Below are 19,271 nucleotides of genomic sequence, written 5' to 3' on the forward strand. Positions count from 1 at the left end.
TAAATATCTGAGGTAGCCATTCCTTGCTGTAGCTTACCTGCTAGTATAGGGCCTACATACAGTATGTGAAACATTTGGAATGAGCAGGTTTTCTGTGTTTCTGTGTATGCATGTGTATGCATGTGTATGCATGTACTGCTGATCCTGTAGGGTGAGAGGCTAGACCAAGTGTATACATGACAACCCAGAACTCTGGCTTCAGATAGCTGGGAGGAACACTCACCTGGAGAACATGGCCTTCCGGACAGCCAGAATCAGAGCGTCCTTCATGGACATACTGACCTTCAGCAGGGGCTGGGGAGAGAGAGAGAGCAGGGAGGGGAGAGGGTGTGTGACCATGACACAGAAGGGGTGTGCGTGTGTGTGTGTGTGCGTGTGCGTGTGTGTGTGCGTGTGCGCGTGCGTGTGTGTGTGTACCAGTACAGCCCTGAGCAGGCCCTGCACCGTGGACAAGGGCAGGTAGGACAGGTAGTCAAACGTCTCCGTCACCTTGGAGGACGACTCCAGGAGGAGCCGAGCCGACTCATGGTAGCCGAGCTGACTCATGGGAGCCGAGACGACGATGTCAGAGAGGAGGTCTGAGGGTGCAGACAGAAACACAGTGGAACACTCAGTTATAGCATTGGATAGCATTAGCATGACAGCATATAGCACTGTATAGCATTAGCATTATAGCATATAGCATTGTATAGCATCAGCATTATAGCATAGTATAGCATTAGCATTATAGCATATATCATTGTATAGCATCAGCATTATAGCATATAGCATTGTCCTCTCCCAGTCTTCTGAGTGCATAGGACATGTGAAAACAAAGGTGGAAGGTGGTGAAAATTGTTACCTAGGAAATGAGTCACAGGCAAGGCGGTCTTTGTGACCAGTCGGTTCAACAATTGCTCCAGGATCTCCCCTCTGATTGGCTCATGCATCTGCAAGAACGAATAAATAAAAAAATGAATAAAAACAATTGTCGATTTAAGACCCCCCCCCACCCCCCAATCAAGGGACACGATACTTGCTGCAATAATAATAATAATTTATTAGATTTATATAGCGCTTTTCCGAGGCTCAAACACGCTGACAATATAGGGGATATGGGAAACACAAAAACAACAAGTAACATGGAACACAGAGTCAGAGTGGCAGTATAGGTGAGACGAGAGAAGGGCAGGGGGAGGTGGGGGCAGGTGAGAAGGCCGGGAGTCCAGGGCAAAACGACAGGAGCAGCAGGAGGGCGAAACCAAGCCGAAGACGAAACCAGAGTACAGGTGGGAGCAGGTCAGTGGATAGGCTGGGAGCGACCAGCAGCCGGCGGGCAGCGAGCCGTGTAAGCATGGCAGTGAACCAGAGCGACAGCGCGGTGCCGCCGCCGCCGCCGCCATCTGTACTGCCAGCCTGGGACCGAACCCGCGTGGCCGGCCAGCCCAGCCGTGCCATGCCAGTGACCAAATCCCGCAGTAGTGAGCGAGGGCCGGGAAGGACCGACACTCACCTGCGGAGACGGCAACCCCCAAACCGGGGAGGGAGTGGTGGCCACCTCCCGGGACGAGGGCAGCAGCACAGCACGGCCAGGCCAGCGACGCCTGAGAGCGGCGCGCAGCGGGTCGGTCGGCAACACAGAGCCGGGGGACAGGAACAATGAGGCGGTGAATACTGTAGTCCGGTAGTGGAGGCGGTGAATACTGTAGTCCGGTAGTGGAGGCGGTGAATACTGTAGTCCGGTAGTGGAGGTGGTGAATACTGTAGTCCGGTAGTGGAGGCGGTGAATACTGTAGTCCGGTAGTGGAGGCGGTGAATACTGTAGTCCGGTAGTGGAGGCGGGGAATACTGTAGTCCGGTAGTGGAGGCGGTGAATACTGTAGTCCGGTAGTGGAGGCGGTGAATACTGTAGTCCGGTAGTGGAGGCGGGGAATACTGTAGTCCGGTAGTGGAGGCGGTGAATACTGTAGTCCGGTAGTGGAGGCGGTGAATACTGTAGTCCGGTAGTGGAGGCGGTGAATACTGTAGTCCGGTAGTGGAGGCGGTGAATACTGTAGTCCGGTAGTGGAGGCGGTGAATACTGTAGTCCGGTAGTGGAGGCGGTGAATACTGTAGTCCGGTAGTGGAGGCGGTGAATACTGTAGTCCGGTAGTGGAGGCGGTGAATACTGTAGTCCGGTAGTGGAGGCGGTGAATACTGTAGTCCGGTAGTGGAGGCGGTGAATACTGTAGTCCGGTAGTGGAGGCAGTGAGAGGCGGGAGATGGCGGGGGGGAAAGCAGGGAGGTCGGCGAAAAAATCAAACAAAACAAAGTGAAAAAATACTTGGAAAAGAAAACAAGCCAATGCTGAGGACCCAAAGCCAAATAATTAAATAATTAATTAATAATTTCGAAGATTACAGTAAGTAGATGGAAGACAATGTACGGCCTTGTACCCAGTACCCAAGTTGTAAAAGACAATCAGGGGGATGGTGGATTTGATCATATGGGGACAGTTTGAGCATCCCCACAGCGTCAGTGACATCAGTGTCAGTGAGTTGGTAAAAATGTCATTGCATGTGTGCGTGCCCCCCAGCTCCCTCGCCCACAGTATTTTACTCAAAATGCACAAAACTACATGTTGAAATAGCAGTAATACCACCTTCATTAATAAAATGACAAAAGGGATGGAAAGGGGGGATATCAGTTTTAGAAGTGATTTTGACTGTTTTTATTTCAGGGGGGGTGCCATCCCCCCTCATCTCGAGTGCTGCTTGTACCTTGAAGCCCTCTAAGAGGACCTGGCCCCCCAGCCGGCAGGCCTGCTGGGTGGGGGTCTTGGGCGTGGTGGCGGTACCCTCGCTGGTCTTCCCAAACGGCCCGGGTTTGGGCCCGAAGGCGTCCATGAGGATGAAGCCCAGCTGGACCAGGCCCTGGGTGACGTGGTCCCAGTCGAACACACTGGAGGGGAGAGAGAGGGGGTCCCAAGTCACCACACAGTTTAGAAACATGCTCATAGTCAATCACACAGGAGGTTCTGGGCAGGAACAAACAGTCATGTAAGTGAACGGTACCTCACATGGCAGGAACATGGTTGTTCCAAGATGGCCGCGCGCTTAGTCGCCGCAGCTCGGGGGGCTACCACACTGGTGTTTCATTGTGTTTTTAAGAACATTTGTATGTTCACTTTTTTTTTAGTACTTATAGGGAACAGTTATGTATATAGTACCTACAGCAGGCTCGACTTATTAGAAGTCGGCACGCAAAACGACAAGATAGTAACGGCGGATTTCCTGGAGCAATACAGAATTGACAAGGACATCGCCAGGCTACCGGGAGAGCACTGGTTCACAGTCCCCTCCCTGAGGCGGAAACGCAGGCGGCGAGACCGCAAGAAACGGCGAGGCCGCCGGGGAGGCCTGCTAGCAAGGCTGAGGAGAAGCCCAAACAAACCAGCTTTACCAAGCATTTTCCTCTCTAACGTCAGATCCCTGACGAACAAGATGGATGAACTGAGACTACAGGTGGCCAAAAACAACATCGTTGGGGATAGCTGTGTGATTATTCTGACCGAAACCTGGCTAAATGACAACATTGTGGACGCTACTGTTAGCTTGGAGGGGCGCACGCTACATCGCGCTGACCGAACGGAGCTTAGCGGGAAGTCAAGAGGAGGTGGGATCATAATATCGACGAAGGATAGCTGGTGCTTAAACACGAAAACTGTAAGTAGCCACTGCTCCCCAGACCTGGAATACTTGACTGTTAAATGCCGACCCACATACCTCCCTAGGGAGTTTAACGCGGTGCTAATTACATGTGTGTATATAGCGCCTAGCGCAGACAGCAAAGTAGCATTGGCGCGACTATATGAAGTCATTAGTAGCCAACAAAGCACTGATCCACAGGCTATTCACATCATAGCGGGGGACTTTAATCATGTCGACCTGAAGGCAGTACTACCCAAGTTCTATCAGCATGTAAAATGTGCAACGAGAGGAGAAAAAACACTGGATAAGGTATACACCAACATCAAACGTGCTTACAAGGCTAGTCCGCTAGCACATCTAGGCATGTCTGACCATGTGTCAATCCTCCTGATTCCTGCATACACTACAATGGGGAAAAGTGCTCCCATCACCACTAAGACTGTCAGAACCTGGCCAGAAGGGTCCGCTCCACTGCAGATCTGCCTAAATGACACCCTATGGCAGGAATATGAGCATGAGGACCTGGAACAGTACACGTCGTCGGTTCTGAACCACATAGTGAACTGCACCAACTCAGTCACCGTGGACAAACGGGTCCGGGTCTACCCCAACACGAAGCCATGGATGACTGGGAAGGTCCAAAAACTGATCAACGAGAGGGACAACGCCTTCTTCGCAGGGAAGCGCACACCGCTGTACAGCTCCACCAGGGCCAACCTAAAGCGCGGCATCAAAGCGGCCAAGGCAGAGCACAGAGAGAAGATTGAGGAATGCCTCCTGAGCAACGACTCCAGGCGGATGTGGCAGGGGGTTCAGCAGATGACAAACTTCAGAGCCAACAGGCTCACAGCCGCAGAGGACGACCCCCTGCTGGCGGGAAAGCTGAACACCTTCTACGCCCGGTTCGACGAGGGGCGAACGGAGGTAACCGCAACACAAACACCACTCTCTCCAGCTCTCAGCAGCCTCACCCTCACAGAGCATGAGGTGAGACGCGTACTGAAGGCGGTGGACCCCAGGAAAGCCTCGGGGCCGGATGGCGTCCTGGGACGGGTGCTGAGAGACTGCGCCGACCAGCTGGCCGGGGTTTTCACCAACATCTTTAACCAGTCCCTGTCCCAGGCCACCGTCCCACCCTGCCTGAAAACCTCAACTATCATCCCAGTCCCGAAGAAAAGCACGGTGAGCTGCCTAAACGACTACCGCCCGGTGGCACTCACACCAATCATCATGAAGTGCTTCGAGAAACTAGTCCGGGCCCACATACTCACACGCCTCCCGCCCAACCTGGATCCATACCAGTTCGCCTACAGAGCCCACAGGTCCACAGAGGACGCCATAGCGACGACTCTCCACGCCACTCTATCCCACCTGGAGAGGGGAAACAGCTACGCGAGACTGCTCTTCGTGGACTTCAGCTCCGCCTTCAACACCATCCTTCCAGACAGGCTAGTGACCAAACTACTAGACCTGGGTCTATCACACTCTATATGTGCGTGGATCAAGGACTTCCTGACCGACCGCCCCCAGAGGGTGCGGGTGGGCCCCCACACCTCCACAGCCCTCAGCCTCAGCACTGGGTCCCCCCAGGGCTGCGTGCTAAGCCCCATCCTCTACAACCTCTACACCCACGACTTCACCCCCGTCCCTCCCAGCAACTACATCGTAAAGTTTGCAGACGACACGACCGTGGTGGGATGTATCTCGGGGGGGGACGAGGCGGCGTACAGGGATGAGGTAGAGCAACTGAGCAAGCTGTGCAAGGTTAACAACCTGCTGCTAAACAAGTCAAAGACCCAGGAATTCATCGTAGACTTCAGAAGGAAAAAGTCCGAGATCCAGCCCCTGCTCATCGACGGAGAGAGCGTGGAGAGAGTCTCAACCCTCCGATTCCTGGGACATCACATGCGGGATGACCTGGCCTGGAAGGACAACACAAAAGGCACCATCAAGAGGGCACAACAGCGGCTATACACCCTGAGATGCCTCAGGAAAGAACACAACAAGCAGGAGATACTGGTGGCCTTCTACCACGGCGCAGTGGAGAGCATCCTCACCTACGGCATCTGCAACTGGTTCCACAGCTGCACAACAGCGGAGAGAAACGCGCTACAGAGAGTCGTGAGAACAGCACAGAAGATCACCGGCGCCCCCCTCCCCTCTCTGGAGGAGCTGTACAACACACGCTGTCTCAGGAGGGCCTCCAAGATCTCCAGGGACCCGACCCACCCTGGGCACGTACACTTTGTCAGGCTGCCCTCGAACAGGAGGTACAGGACCCCGGCCGCTAAGACAAACAGACTGAAGAACTGCTTCTACCACAGGGCCGTCAAGGCCCTGAACACAGAAAAGGCCTAAGTTCTGGGCCCAGGACAGTCCGGACGGATTGTATGGCAGCTAGTGCTGAGGCACAAACATGTAAATTTCAAGCCTGCAAACTGTGACACTTTAAAATAACGTGAAAAAATACTTTTGTGCAATATGACAACCCTAGTTGACTATCTGTGCAGTATAGTACAGTGGATTGTTTACATAGCCTTTATTGATGTAAACCAGCTCCTTACCTTCTTGTGATTTTATGCTTTTTCAAAAAAAAAAAAATTTTTTTTTTTTTTTTCCTTTCCTAACACCAGGGGAGCCACCCCTCCTAAATGTCGTTGTTTGGTACCTGTACTGTAGCAATGACAAATAAAGTCCATTCCATTCCATTCCAACAAACAGTCATGTAAGTGAATGGTACCTCACATGACACACGCTGTTGCACTTTTCAGAATACAAAGTTACACACTTTTTTATGCTCTAAGGGTTTGGGAGGAGTCATGGTTGGCATCCTGACATACGTGTACTATAGTAAGTAAGTAAAACTTTATTTATATACAGCGCCTTTCGTACATGAAATGCAACTCAAAGCACTTTACAATAAAGTAAGTACAACTATATTTATATAGTAGGAACACCCCCTAAGTGGTCCACTGACCTGTTCTTTTTTGTTGTTGTTGATTACATTTAATGACAGGAAATGTTTCAATGTTTAATATTCAATGTTGAATCAAAAAGATGAAACAGCGAAGCATTCAGAGAATGACAGTACAGTACAAAGACATATTTACAGAACAGTCATTAAGATGAGAGCTAATTCAGACAGCTGAAGAAAAGTTTGCACGATTTCAGAACCCTTGTCTTTGTAGCAGGGCTGGACTGGGACACAAATTAGGCCCTGCCATGTGGCTCAGACCGGCCCAACACAATCGGTCCGACACCGCCGATCAACATGCTGGCAGTCTGTTGAATATACCATTCGTAAAAACCCCTATAGAGCGGAGTAAGTGACATGGACAGCAAGTATACCAATGCAAGTGTGAACCAGTGTACTCACTCACTGTTGACATACTCCACAGTGATGAGACATGGCTGCTGTGCTGAGCAAACAATACCCATACTCAATACTGTTAAGTAGTTGTATAACAAAAAGCTCGGCAGTCATAGGAATAATTACTATTATTTATTAACATTCTAATACTGTTAAGTAGTACAATTATTTATTAACATTTTAAATACAAACAATATCAAATATCACTCAATATAACACCACTGTAAAAAAATATGCAGACAATGCAATAGGGAAGAGAGAGAAAGACACACACACACACACACACACACAAGAGAAATGTGAGACATTACAGCAACACATGTAAAAGATGGCTATAGCTGAAAAGATTGGATACTCACCCAGTTCCGAAAGGCTCAGCCCTTTCAATCTCCACCTGGACAATTAATGGCCATATCCGAAAAGATAGTGAGAGGAACAGAGTAGAGGGAGGGGCAGAGATAAAGAGACAAGGAGTGAGAAGACATGATAAGTGATTACATAACTGATTCAGATCAGAATCTTCTGGGAATCAAAAAACTGATTTGCAGCATGTCTATATAGTGTATACTCACCAAGTCAAAACGCTGCCTGTGAACTCCAGATCAACCAACACAAACGGAAAAAAGTGAGGGACCCTCTACCTTTTGTTCCACTGGATGCATGCAATTCTTTGCTCTTTTTAATGCACTCCTCAAGATGCTCTTTGAGGCTAACATTGCACTTTCCTATTATAAGGATGAGCTCCAAAAAGTTGCCATGATCCAGGGTACTGTCGTCCCACTTGTATGCTGCCTCGTTCTCCACATGCCTGTAGCTCAAGCCCCTCTTGCCTATCACCTTCACCACATCCACAACACACTCCAAAACCTGGCGTTTCTTTCTTACTTGCTGCCTATGAGCAGACATCTGACTGCCAGCAAACTTGTGGTGCCATCTGCACATGTGAAATACTTTTGTGCCGCTGTATTTTTGGTTCTCTGCTGAGGGTGGTAATCTAAAAAGTGATCTAGCATGGAAGGCTCAGGACAGGCAAAGTAATTGAAGTCCTGAACGTGGCACTCTGTTTCCTCTGTTTCATCTTTTTCTCTCTCCTTTTCCTCTCTTTCCCTGACACTCTGCTTTTCTGGGGAGGGCAGCAGCAGCTCAACCTGGTTCAACAAGACATGGACAGAGAAGTAAACTAACTGGTTGTCAAAATCAGCAAAGTTCTCATTTACATGTACACACAGGCTGCATGATTGCATTATGTTACACCAGAAGCCCAGTCATTTCAAATGGAAGGTTGCAAGACGACATTATTGGGTTGCAGACTGCATGAGTTTTATTTCTCCATGCAATAAAAAGCATTCATTAGTTCTGAACTAGGCTAGTGTAGATTTTAAAAATATATATTTTTATTTTCAAATAAAAAGTATTATTAACACCCATTGTTGGTATTGCATTTATGTCAGTGACAGTGATACCTCAACTTGCTAGCTAGCAACAAAATCGAAAGTCACAAAATGCAGAACACCCCCATCTAACGTTAGCTATAGAGTCCACAGCCAAGCAGCACTAACGTTACACCACGAGAGAAATCACTGTGTGTGCATGAATTCCAGCCAAGTCCTGGTGAAGCGCAATGCAATCATGCTGCCTGTACGGGTTAGCATATGTCATAAGACATTCTCTGCTGCTGCTCCCTTAATCTGGCCAATGCAAGCGACTAACATAACTTTGCTTTTGTAAAACCAAGTAACAACATTGCTTACCTCTCTAGCTGTGTCCTCTGTCTCCTCCTCAATTGCTAACGGCACATCAGTGCTAACGTTAGTTAGCGGTAAAGATGTTGCTGTGGCAGCCGCAGCTGTAGTCGGCCTAGTCCCCACAGTCGATGCAGAGAACATATCTGTCCGTTTCTGACATTTTGAGGCATCCTCTGCTAGCTTCTTACTTTTTTTCTCCCTAATTTTCTGGGCACCCCCTTTCACTATCTTATCTACGAACATGACACTGCACTTGGGTTGTCGGCCGAGGGATCAGAGTGGGGGAGGGGGCCGATGGACAGCAGGGCCTTATGTGATTGGGCCAGCCCATGTGTTAGTATAAACGGGGGCCGCCGCTTGATGCCGCGCTATTTTGGGCCGCGCTAGTTATTATTATTATTATTATTATTATTATTAATTTATTTTTTTGGGGGGGGGGTCAGGCGGCCCGACCGGCCCAAAACTAGCGCGGCCCATCTGCCAGCGGGCAGAAAGATTGTATGGCCAGTCCAGCGGTGCTTTGTAGTGTCCCGCATTTGAATAGGGAATCAATTATATTATTATTTATTTATTTTTACAAATCTTTCACTGACCTGTTCTTGACCGTGTCCAGGATCATGTGAGCCACGCCGAGGCGCTGAGGCAGCAGGTCCTGCAGGAACTTTGACCCCTGCTGCAGCTGGTCATCCCTGAAGCTCCTGGTGATCGCCCCCTTCAGGAGCTCAAAAACCTACCACACCCAGGGAGGGAGGGAGGGAGGGAGGGAGGGAGGGAGAGGGGGGGAGGGAGGGAGGGAGAGAGAGGGGGTGATGGGAGGGAGGGAGGGAGGGAGAGAGGGAGTGATGGGAGGGAGGTAGGGGGAGGGAGGGAGGGAGGGAGGGAGAGAGAGAGGGAGGGAGGGAGAGAGAGAGAGGGAGTGATGGGAGGGAGGGAGAGGGAGGGAGGGAGGGAGAGGGAGGAAGGGAGGGAGGGAGAGGGAGGGAGAGAGAGAGTGATGGGAGGGAGGGAAAAAGAGAGAGAGAGAGGGAGTGATGGGAGGGAGGGAAAGAGAGAGAGAGGGAGTGATGGGAGGGAGGTAGGGGGAGGGAGGGAGGGAGGGAGAGAGAGAGGGAGGGAGGGAGGGAGAGAGAGAGAGGGAGTGATGGGAGGGAGGGAGAGGGAGGGAGGGAGGGAGAGGGAGGAAGGGAGGGAGGGAGAGGGAGGGAGTGATGGGAGGGAGGGAGAGGGAGGGAGGGAGAGGGAGGAAGGGAGGGAGGGAGAGAGAGTGATGGGAGGGAGGGAAAAAGAGAGAGAGAGGGAGTGATGGGAGGGAGGGAAAGAGAGAGAGAGGGAGTGACGGGAGGGAGGGAGAGAGAGAGAGATGGAGTGATGGGAGGGAGGGAGAGAGAGAGAGAGAGGGGGGGAGGGAGAGGGATGAACGTCTCATTTCAGTAACATAGATATTCAGTCCCAGACGTCCGTTCCTGCAGGGTTCCTACCTGTTCCTCCAGGCGCTGGACCCGGGCCACGGAGAGCAGCAGGGCGATGCTGAAAGGGCAGAGCTCCCCCTGGGACGTCTACAGAGGACGGACCCCCCCCCATACAGACCATAAGCACAGTACAGAACACACTTGTTACAGTGTTCACACAGCAGTTTGGTCCTCACAGACTGTTGAACAGTGACATGATCATAATAATAATAATAATAATAATAATAATAATAATAATAATAATAATAATAATAATAATAATAATAATAATAATACATTAGACTTTACAAACTGAAAAGATCGAGTAGTAATAATAAAAAGAAACAAAAACTAAAATAAAAGAAAGTATAGTCTAATTAGTTTTTAGATTACTAAATCTAAGTGTCTTTGTAGGACAATCTACTCTGTATACTGCAAGTATATCTACATTTCCGGCGGAGAAGCGGCGAAAACAAGCAACGCCAGCGTCCTCTCTCGATCGGCATTTTTTTAAAAGTGAAAAGTCTTACGAGTATGATCAATGTCATGTTAGCTAGCTACCTCTAACGCCTATGATCACCGCCCCTCATAATCATCCATTTAATTTGCATATGGTTGTAATTCAGTTATGAATGAAATGCAAATGATGGGTGAGACAGTGAGATGCGAGAGCATGGGTTACCTTGAAGCTTTTGAGGAACTCCCTCCCCATCTCGTGGTTCAACCGCACCGCTAAGACGATGTGTAGGATAGCAGTCCCCTCCACACGCCTCAGCTGGTCCTGGGGGAGGGACTGGACCTCTACATCCATACACCTGAGAGAGGAAGTGAGGGGGGGGGGGGGGGGGGGGGTAGAGGGATAGATGGACAGATACATGGGCAGGATGTCTTTAAATCTTGAAGATTGCGGGTCGGCCCTCTTGTGAATCTTGATCTTCAGATGCTTCCACAAATGTTCAACTGGGTTTAAGTCAGGTTATTGACTGGGCCATTCCAACAAGTTGATTTTCTTTCTCTGAAACCAAAAGTTTCCTTTGCTGTGTGCTTTGGATCGTTGTCCTGCTGGAAGGTCCACCCACCTCGCATCCCATTTGTTGTCTGGGTTGTTTGAGTTAATACCGAAATCTGGTGCAAATTTCACTTGAATAGGCTCATTTGAAATACATTTACTGGACAAAATATAGTGATAGTGTTTAATACTTATTTCCCCCATTGTATAGTAGAACTGGCTCATCGAGGTCGCTCCCACATGACAGTGAGACATGGTGGTTTATTTGTATGCCAGAACGATCTCTTACTCTCCATCTTTCTGTTCTTCTTCCTGCCGGAGGTCCTGCTGTCTGAAGTAGCTGATGATTCCATCCAGGACCTGCTTCTTACAGCCCTGCAGACAAACACACACACACACACAAAAGGTTGTTCCCCCACAACGCTATTTTTTTCTATTTCAAGGCTACCAAAACGTATCGGGAAAAGATCCTACGGTGTCCAAATAAATGATAATATCCGCTCTGTATAGCTCCCTGTCTGAAGTTTAAACAACATCAAATACAAAAGAACATAGTGTAAGCAGGGAGTCCAGAACTATCAAACCCTGCGTAGAGCGACCAAGCGCACAGACGCTGGGGTGATGGCTGGGACAACAAATTAACTCTCGTGGCCTGTGGCGTTCCGTTGTTTAACCAGCAGGGTGCAGTGTTGCTTTGAAGCCTCGTCCCTGAGACGTGTGCTGATGTTTTTCCTACATGTGGATCGGCTGTCTGTCACTGTTCCACTTCAAGTGTATCCGCCTGAACTTACGTAAACATCATTTATGTGATTGTGTAGATTCAATATATCCAAATGTGATTCAATAGAGGCACACAGACATGTACAACACCACCCACACAGCCACACACACACACACACACACACACACACACACAGCCACACACACAGCCACACACAGCCACACACACAGCCACACACACAGCCACACACACACACACACACACACAGCCACAGCCACACACAGCCACACACACAGCCACACACACAGCCACACACACAGCCACACACACAGCCACACACACACACACACACACACACACACACACACAGCCACACAGCCACACACACAGCCACACACACAGCCACACACACAGCCACACACACACACACACACACACACACACACACAGCCACACACAGCCACACACACAGCCACACACACAGCCACACACACAGCCACACACACAGCCACACAAACACACACACACACACACACACACACACACACACACACACACACACACACACACACACACACACACACCTTAGCTGCCAGCATTAGCAGTTGGTAGACCAGCGGGGGGATCTCCTGCAGGTCCAGTTTGAGGAACATCCTGAGAACCTTCTCCACCAGGAACTGCTGCTCCTCTGGGGCCAGGGGCACGTCCCTGGAGAGGCACGCAACAGAGGGTGAGGGTGTGTGTGTGTGTGTGTGTGTGTGTGTGTGTGTGTGTGTGTGTGTCAGACATTGGCCTTGGCACATCCCTAGAGAGGCAAGCACAGGGTTCCCACACCTTCTGAAACATCACATTCAAGCACCTTTCAAGGACTTTCAAGGACTTTCAAGACTCAATTCCCTCAAATTGAAGGACCCAACACGGCATAATTTGAGACAGATCTAGATGAGAATTTATATAATAGGAACTCTCCGCTCACAGACAACAATTAAAAAGAGAGAGAGAGAGAGAGAGAGAGAGAGAGAAATTCAAGCACTCTCAATGACCCATGTCTATTTTCAAAAACTTTTAAGACCTTGATTTCTTTTTCTCAAATTCACAAACTTTCAAGGATTTCAAGGACCCGTGGGAACCCGGCAAGCAACAGAGGGTGAGGGGAAATCCACCAGGGTGTGTGTGTGTGTGTGTGTGTGTGTGTGTGTGTGTGTGTGTGTGTCAGACATTGGCCTTACCTGAACATGGTGGTCAGGTGGATAACACACTGAGGATCCCATCTGTGAGGAAAGATGCACAACACATGCATGTGTTAGTGTCGTGACGATCGCCTCCAAATGAATTGTTACATAAAACCAAAAGTGGAAGTGATTCCCTAATCACACACCGATATGAGAATCTGCCCAGATACGAATCCCTCATCCTACGCAGTTCAATGCTTATTTCCTGGTGGATTGATGATTCACTTGCTTAGTCAAATGGATTGATTGTTTGATTGATGTCTCACTTGTAACACTTGCTTAGTCAAATGCTTAGTCAAATGTATTGATTGTAAGTCGCTTTGGGATAAGGCGTCTGCTAAATGCCAAAAATGTAAATTTAAAAATGTACATTTCCTAGACAGCTGCCTAAATGATCCAAGGCGATCGGCAAACAGACGACAAACGCCCTTACCTGCTGGAGCAGAGGCTGTTGATCACCTGCTTCTTGTACTCCTCGCCGCTGAGCTCTCCTGCGTGTGTGAAGGGAGAGAACAAGATTTCGTCACCAGGGAATAGACGGGGCATGAAGTGATACAGATTCTTTTGGAGTACCACAGTTGGGGTGTATGCTGTAACATGCACATCCACTGATTCTCAGTCACAGAGGTCAAACAAAACAAGATGTAACATAGATTTAATTAATTAATTTTGCCATTTAGCAGACGCTTTTATCCAAAGTGACTTACAATTACGAATTACAGGGACATTCCCCCTGGAGTAACTGAGGGCTAAGTGCCTTACCCAAGGGCACACTAGTAGTGGTGTGGCTTCAGGCGGGATTTGAACTCACAACCTTCCGATCCCAAGTCCAACTCACTATCCACTAGTCATGATGATGTCACCTCCTCTCACCTGCTGGGGGATGATGATGTCACCTCCTCTCACCTGCTGAGGGATGATGATGTCACCTCCTCTCACCTGCTGAGTCATGATGATGTCACCTTGTCTCACCTGCTGGGGGATGATGATGTCACCTCCTCTCACCTGCTGGGGGATGATGATGTCACCTCCTCTCACCTGCTGGGGGATGATGATGTCACCTCCTCTCACCTGCTGAGTCATGATGATGTCACCTCCTCTCACCTGCTGAGTCATGATGATGTCACCTCCTCTCACCTGCTGAGGGATGATGATGTCACCTTGTCTCACCTGCTGAGTCATGATGATGTCACCTCCTCTCACCTGCTGGGGGATGATGATGTCACCTCCTCTCACCTGCTGAGTCATGATGATGTCACCTCCTCTCACCTGCTGAGTCATGATGATGTCACCTCCTCTCACCTGCTGGGGGATGATGATGTCACCTCCTCTCACCTGCTGGGGGATGATGATGTCACCTTGTCTCACCTGCTGGGGGATGATGATGTCACCTCCTCTCACCTGCTGGGGGATGATGATGTCACCTTGTCTCACCTGCTGGGGGATGATGATGTCACCTCCTCTCACCTGCTGAGTCATGATGATGTCACCTCCTCTCACCTGCTGAGTCATGATGATGTCACCTTGTCTCACCTGCTGGGGGATGATGATGTCACCTTGTCTCACCTGCTGGGGGATGATGTGTCCCTCTCTCAGGTGGACGTTGATGGTGTCCAGGGGGGCGGGGAGGATCAGGTACTGGCCTTTACTGTAGAAGGGCTGACCCTGGGTGGGGGGGGGGGGGTGGAGAGAGAGAGAGAGAGAGAGAGAGAGAGAGAGAGAGAGAGAGAGAGAGAGAGAGAGAGAGAGAGAGAGAGAGAGAGAGAGAGAGAGAGAGAGAGAGAGAGAGAGAGAGGGAGAGAGAGAAAGCCAAGAGACAGAAAGAGAGAAATAGAGAGAGGGGGGAGACAGAGAGAGATGAAGATGTTCAGACTGTACCAAGTCCCCGGGGGGGGGGGGTAGTGTTTACATTGTCCAGACTGTACCAAGTCCCCGGGGGGAGGTAGTGTTTACATTGTCCAGACTGTACCAAGTCCCCTGGGGGGAGGTAGTGTTTACATTGTCCAGACTGTACCAAGTCCCCGGGGGGAGGTAGTGTTTACATTGTCCAGACTGTACCAAGTCCCCGGGGGGAGGTAGGCGGCCAGCTCCACCGCCCCCTGCTCCAGGATGGGGCTGATGAGCAGAGAACTCCCCCACATGAACTGTCTGTCTACCCTCTGGCAGTTGGGGTCAGAGGGGAACCTGGGAGAGAGAGAGAGAGAGATGAGGAGAGAGATAGAGAGATGAGGAGGAGAGATAGAGAGATGAGGAGGAGAGAGATGAGGAGGAGAGAGATGAGAAGGAGAGAGATAATAATAATAATAATAATAATTCATTAGATTTATATAGCGCTTTTCCGAGGCTCAAAGACGCTGACAATATGGGAAAAACGGAAAACACAGAAACAACAAGCAACAGATAACATGAGCACATAGAACACAGAGTTAACGAACGGGGAGGGGGAGGTTGTATGCATGTCCATGGGGGGAGGGGGGTGGCAGGGTTAGGGGAGATGGTTAGGGAGAGGGGAGGTTGTATGCATGTCCAGGGGGGGGGGGCGGGGGTGGCAGGGATGGGGGAGATGGCTAGGGGTAGGGGAGGCTGTAGGCGTGGGAGAACAGGTAGGTTTTGAGGTGGGATTTAAAAGTGAGGAGTGAGGGTGAGTCTCTGAGTGGTTGAGGGAGAGAGTTCCAGAGGCGGGGTGCGGCTCGTGAAAAGGCACGGTGACCGAAGCCTTTGAGTTTTGAGGGTGGGACAGTGAGGGGAACAATGGATGAGGATCGGAGGGTACGGGTAGGGCGGTGGGGGAGAAGGAGGTCAGTCAGGTAAGGGGGGGCCAGGCTATGGAGGGCTTTGTATGTGAGGATGAGGACTTTGAATTGTATACGTTCTTTGATGGGGAGCCAGTGGAGAGAGTGGAGGACAGGAGTGATGTGGTCACGGGAGCGGGTGTTTGAGAGGAGGCGTGCAGCAGAGTTTTGGACCATCTGGAGTCTATGGAGGGAGCGGGAGGTGATGCCGGTGAGTAGGGAGTTGCAGTAGTCGAGGCGGGAGGAGATGAAGGCGTGGATGAGGGATTCAGCAGCGGGGGGGGGAGAGGCAGTGTCTGATTTTTGCAATGTTTCGGAGGTGGAAGTAGGATGTCTTGACAATGGAACTGACGTGGGGATCGAATGAGAGGGTGGGGTCCAGAATGAAGCCGAGGTTGCGAGCCAGGGGGGAGGGGGTGATGGTAGTGTCGTCAATGGTGAGTGTGATGGGTCCGGTTTTATTGAGGGTGGATTTGGTGCCGATGAGGATGACTTCGGTCTTTTCACTGTTCAGTTTGAGGAAGTTGTGTGTGAGCCAGGTTTTTATTGCGGAGATGCAGGTTTCGATGTGAGTGAGGGGTGGGTTCTGGGTGGAGTTTGTGGTGATGTAAATCTGTGTGTCATCAGCGTAGCAGTGGAAGTCCAGGTTGAATTGGCGGATGATGTGACCGAGGGGGAGTGTGTAGCAGAGGAAGAGCAGGGGGCCGAGGACTGAGCCTTGTGGGACCCCCTGTGTGACAGAAGAGGAGGAGGAGGTGTGACCGGAGAGGGAGATGAACTGGTGTCTGTTGGTGAGGTAGGAGGTGAGCCAGTCCAGGGCGGTGCCCTTAACACCCAGTTGGCGCAGCCTTTGAAGGAGGATGGAGTCGGACACTGTGTCGAAGGCTGCGCTCAGGTCTAGTAGAACTAGGATGTTGAGGGCACCTGAGTCTGCAGAGGTGAGGAGATCGTTGATTACTTTGACCAGGGCTGTTTCAGTGCTGTGATGTGGGCGGAAGCCAGATTGAAGGGGTTCATACAGTTTGTTGGATTGGAGGTGGGAGTGAAGTTGGGCAGCGACAACACGCTCTAGGGTTTTGGAAAGGAATGGTAGGTTGGAGATGGGGCGGTAGTTGGAGAGATTGGCTGGGTCAAGAGTGGGCTTTTTGAGAATGGGGGTGACAGCGGCAAGTTTGTAGCTTGAGGGAACGTGTCCTTGGGATAGTGACTGATTGAAGAGGGCAGTGAGGTGGGGGATGAGGGCAGGGAGGCAGGCCTTGGTCAGGGTGGTAGGGAGGGGGTCGAGGGAGCAGGTGGTTGTTTTGGAGGCGGTGATGATAGTAGTGATGAGGGAGGAGTCAATAGGGGAGAAAGTAGTGAGAGGAGTAGGGGGAGGGTAGTCAGGAGGGGGGAAGATGACAGCAGGGGGGGCGGGGGTGGAGGAGTTGGAGATGGAGGCAGTCAGTGAGCTATTGATGTGGGAGATCTTGCTGTTGAAGGCGTGGAGAAAGGAGTTGCAGAGGTCAGGGGAGGAAGTTGTGTTGTTGTCCGGGGGTTGGAGTAGTGTCTTGACAGTGGAGAAGAGGGTGCGGGGGTTTCGATTGGAGGTGTTGATGAGGGTGGAGTAGTAGGCAGATTTGGCAGCTTGGAGTGCGTCACGGTAGGAGGAGATATGTTGCTTGTAGACTTCGGCATGGACAGTGAGGTGGGTTCTATTGTGTAGTCGTTCAAGTTGGCGGCCGGTCTGTTTCATGGTGCGTAGTTCAGGGGTGTACCAGGGGGAGGAGGTGGTGAAGGAGACAGTGATGGTTTTCAAGGGGGCCAGTGAGTCAAGGGAGTCAGAGAGAATGGAGTTGAGTAAGGTGGCATAGTCTTCCGGGTTGGTGGGAGTGGAGTCAGTGGGGAGGGCAGAAGATATGGACTGGGATAGAGTGAGTGGGTTGACAGATTTTATGTTACGGAAGGAGATGGTGCGTTTGATGGGGTGGCGCGGTAGGGGCAGGGGGGCAGAGAAGAGGATGCAGTGGTGGTCAGAGAGTGGGAAAGGAAAAGGGTGGGGGTTGGATATGGGTAGGGAGGCAGAGCAGACAAGGTCGAGTGTGTGGCCTTTTACATGGGTGGGGAAGTTGATGTGCTGGGTGAGGTGGAAACAATCAAGGAGAGAGAGGAAATCAGAGGTGAGGTTGGAGTTGGGTTGGTCGACATGGATATTAAAGTAACCGGTGAGTAAGAGACGGGTAGAAAGGGAAGAGGCAATGGTGAGGAGTTCAGAGAGATCAGACAGAAAAGAGGGGTGTGGCTTCGGTGGGCGGTAGAGTAGGAGTGCAGTTATGGAGTTGGGGAGTGAAAAGGCGAGGTATTCGAAGGATGACATGGGTGGGAGGTTGAGGTCCAGTACAGTGACAGTTAGGGTGAGTTTGTGGAGAGCAGCGAGACCACCCCCTCGCTTGGAGAGGCGGGGTTTAGCGATGTAGGTGTAATTAGGGGGGGTGGCCTGGTTGAGTGAGTAGTAGTCCGAGGGTTGTTGCCAGGTTTCAGTGAGGAGAAGTATGTCCAGGTTGTTGTCCAGTATCAGTTCAGATATGACAGGGGATTTGTTGGAGAGAGAGCGAGTGTTCAATAGTGCAAGGGAGATGGATGGGGGAGCAGGAGGGAGAGAGCGGAGGTTTGAGGGGTCAGCGGTGCGGTGTGGGGTGATGACAGGTGAGCGAGAGTTAGTCCAGAATGAGGGGATGTTTGTGCCTTCAGGGTGGTGTAGAGTCCGGTGTCGATGTTGCTGGGAGCCTCGGTGGATGTAGCGGCGGCGGAGAATGCCTGCCTTGGTGGCGGCGGTGGCAGCAGCAGCAGTGAGGCGATGGTTATGGTTCAGTGAGTGAAGGTCAGTGGCAGTATAGGTGAGTATGGTGGGCGGGGGTCCAGGGCAAAACGATAGGAGCAGCAGGAGGGTGAGTTCAAGTTGGAGATGAAACCAGAGTACAGGTGGGAGTAGTTCAGTGGATAGGTTGGGAGTGACTAGTAGTTGGTGGGCAGTGAGTTGTGTAAACATGGCAGTGGACCAGAGTGACAGCGTGGTGTTGTTGTTGTTGTTGTCATCTGTATTGCCAGCCTGGGACTGAACCCGCGCGGCCAGCCAGCCTAACCGTGCCATGCCAGCGACCAAAACCTGCAGTAGTGAGTGAAGGCCGGGAAGGACTGACACTCACCTGCGGAGATGGCAACCCCCGAACCGGGGAGGGAGTGGTGGCTACCTCCCGGGACGGGGGTAGTGGCACAGCACAGCCAGGCCAGCGATGTCTGAGAGCGGCGC

The 19,271-nt window shown here is 50.9% G+C and overlaps 1 protein-coding gene across 1 annotated transcript in view; it reads right to left on the reverse strand.

Moving 5' to 3' along the window:
* LOC308150816 (Fanconi anemia group I protein-like) overlaps positions 1-14,672 on the reverse strand; it is a gene marked incomplete at both ends in the record, with an annotated part of 25,714 nt that extends 11,042 nt beyond the window's left edge. Inside the window, 12 exons of the mRNA XM_080523608.1 lie at positions 224-294; positions 418-578; positions 842-929; positions 2,739-2,919; positions 9,377-9,513; positions 10,262-10,339; positions 10,914-11,046; positions 11,530-11,615; positions 12,546-12,669; positions 13,191-13,232; positions 13,627-13,684; positions 14,057-14,672. Coding sequence (XP_080379734.1) covers positions 224-294; positions 418-578; positions 842-929; positions 2,739-2,919; positions 9,377-9,513; positions 10,262-10,339; positions 10,914-11,046; positions 11,530-11,615; positions 12,546-12,669; positions 13,191-13,232; positions 13,627-13,684; positions 14,057-14,672 — 1,775 coding nt within the window. The remainder of the gene's footprint in view (positions 1-223; positions 295-417; positions 579-841; positions 930-2,738; positions 2,920-9,376; positions 9,514-10,261; positions 10,340-10,913; positions 11,047-11,529; positions 11,616-12,545; positions 12,670-13,190; positions 13,233-13,626; positions 13,685-14,056) is intronic.
* Between the last annotated feature and the right edge of the window lie 4,599 nt (positions 14,673-19,271).

The sequence above is a fragment of the Nansenia antarctica genome (genome assembly GCF_963989245.1).
Source record: "Nansenia antarctica genome assembly, chromosome: 2".
Classification (NCBI taxonomy): domain Eukaryota; kingdom Metazoa; phylum Chordata; class Actinopteri; order Argentiniformes; family Microstomatidae; genus Nansenia; species Nansenia antarctica.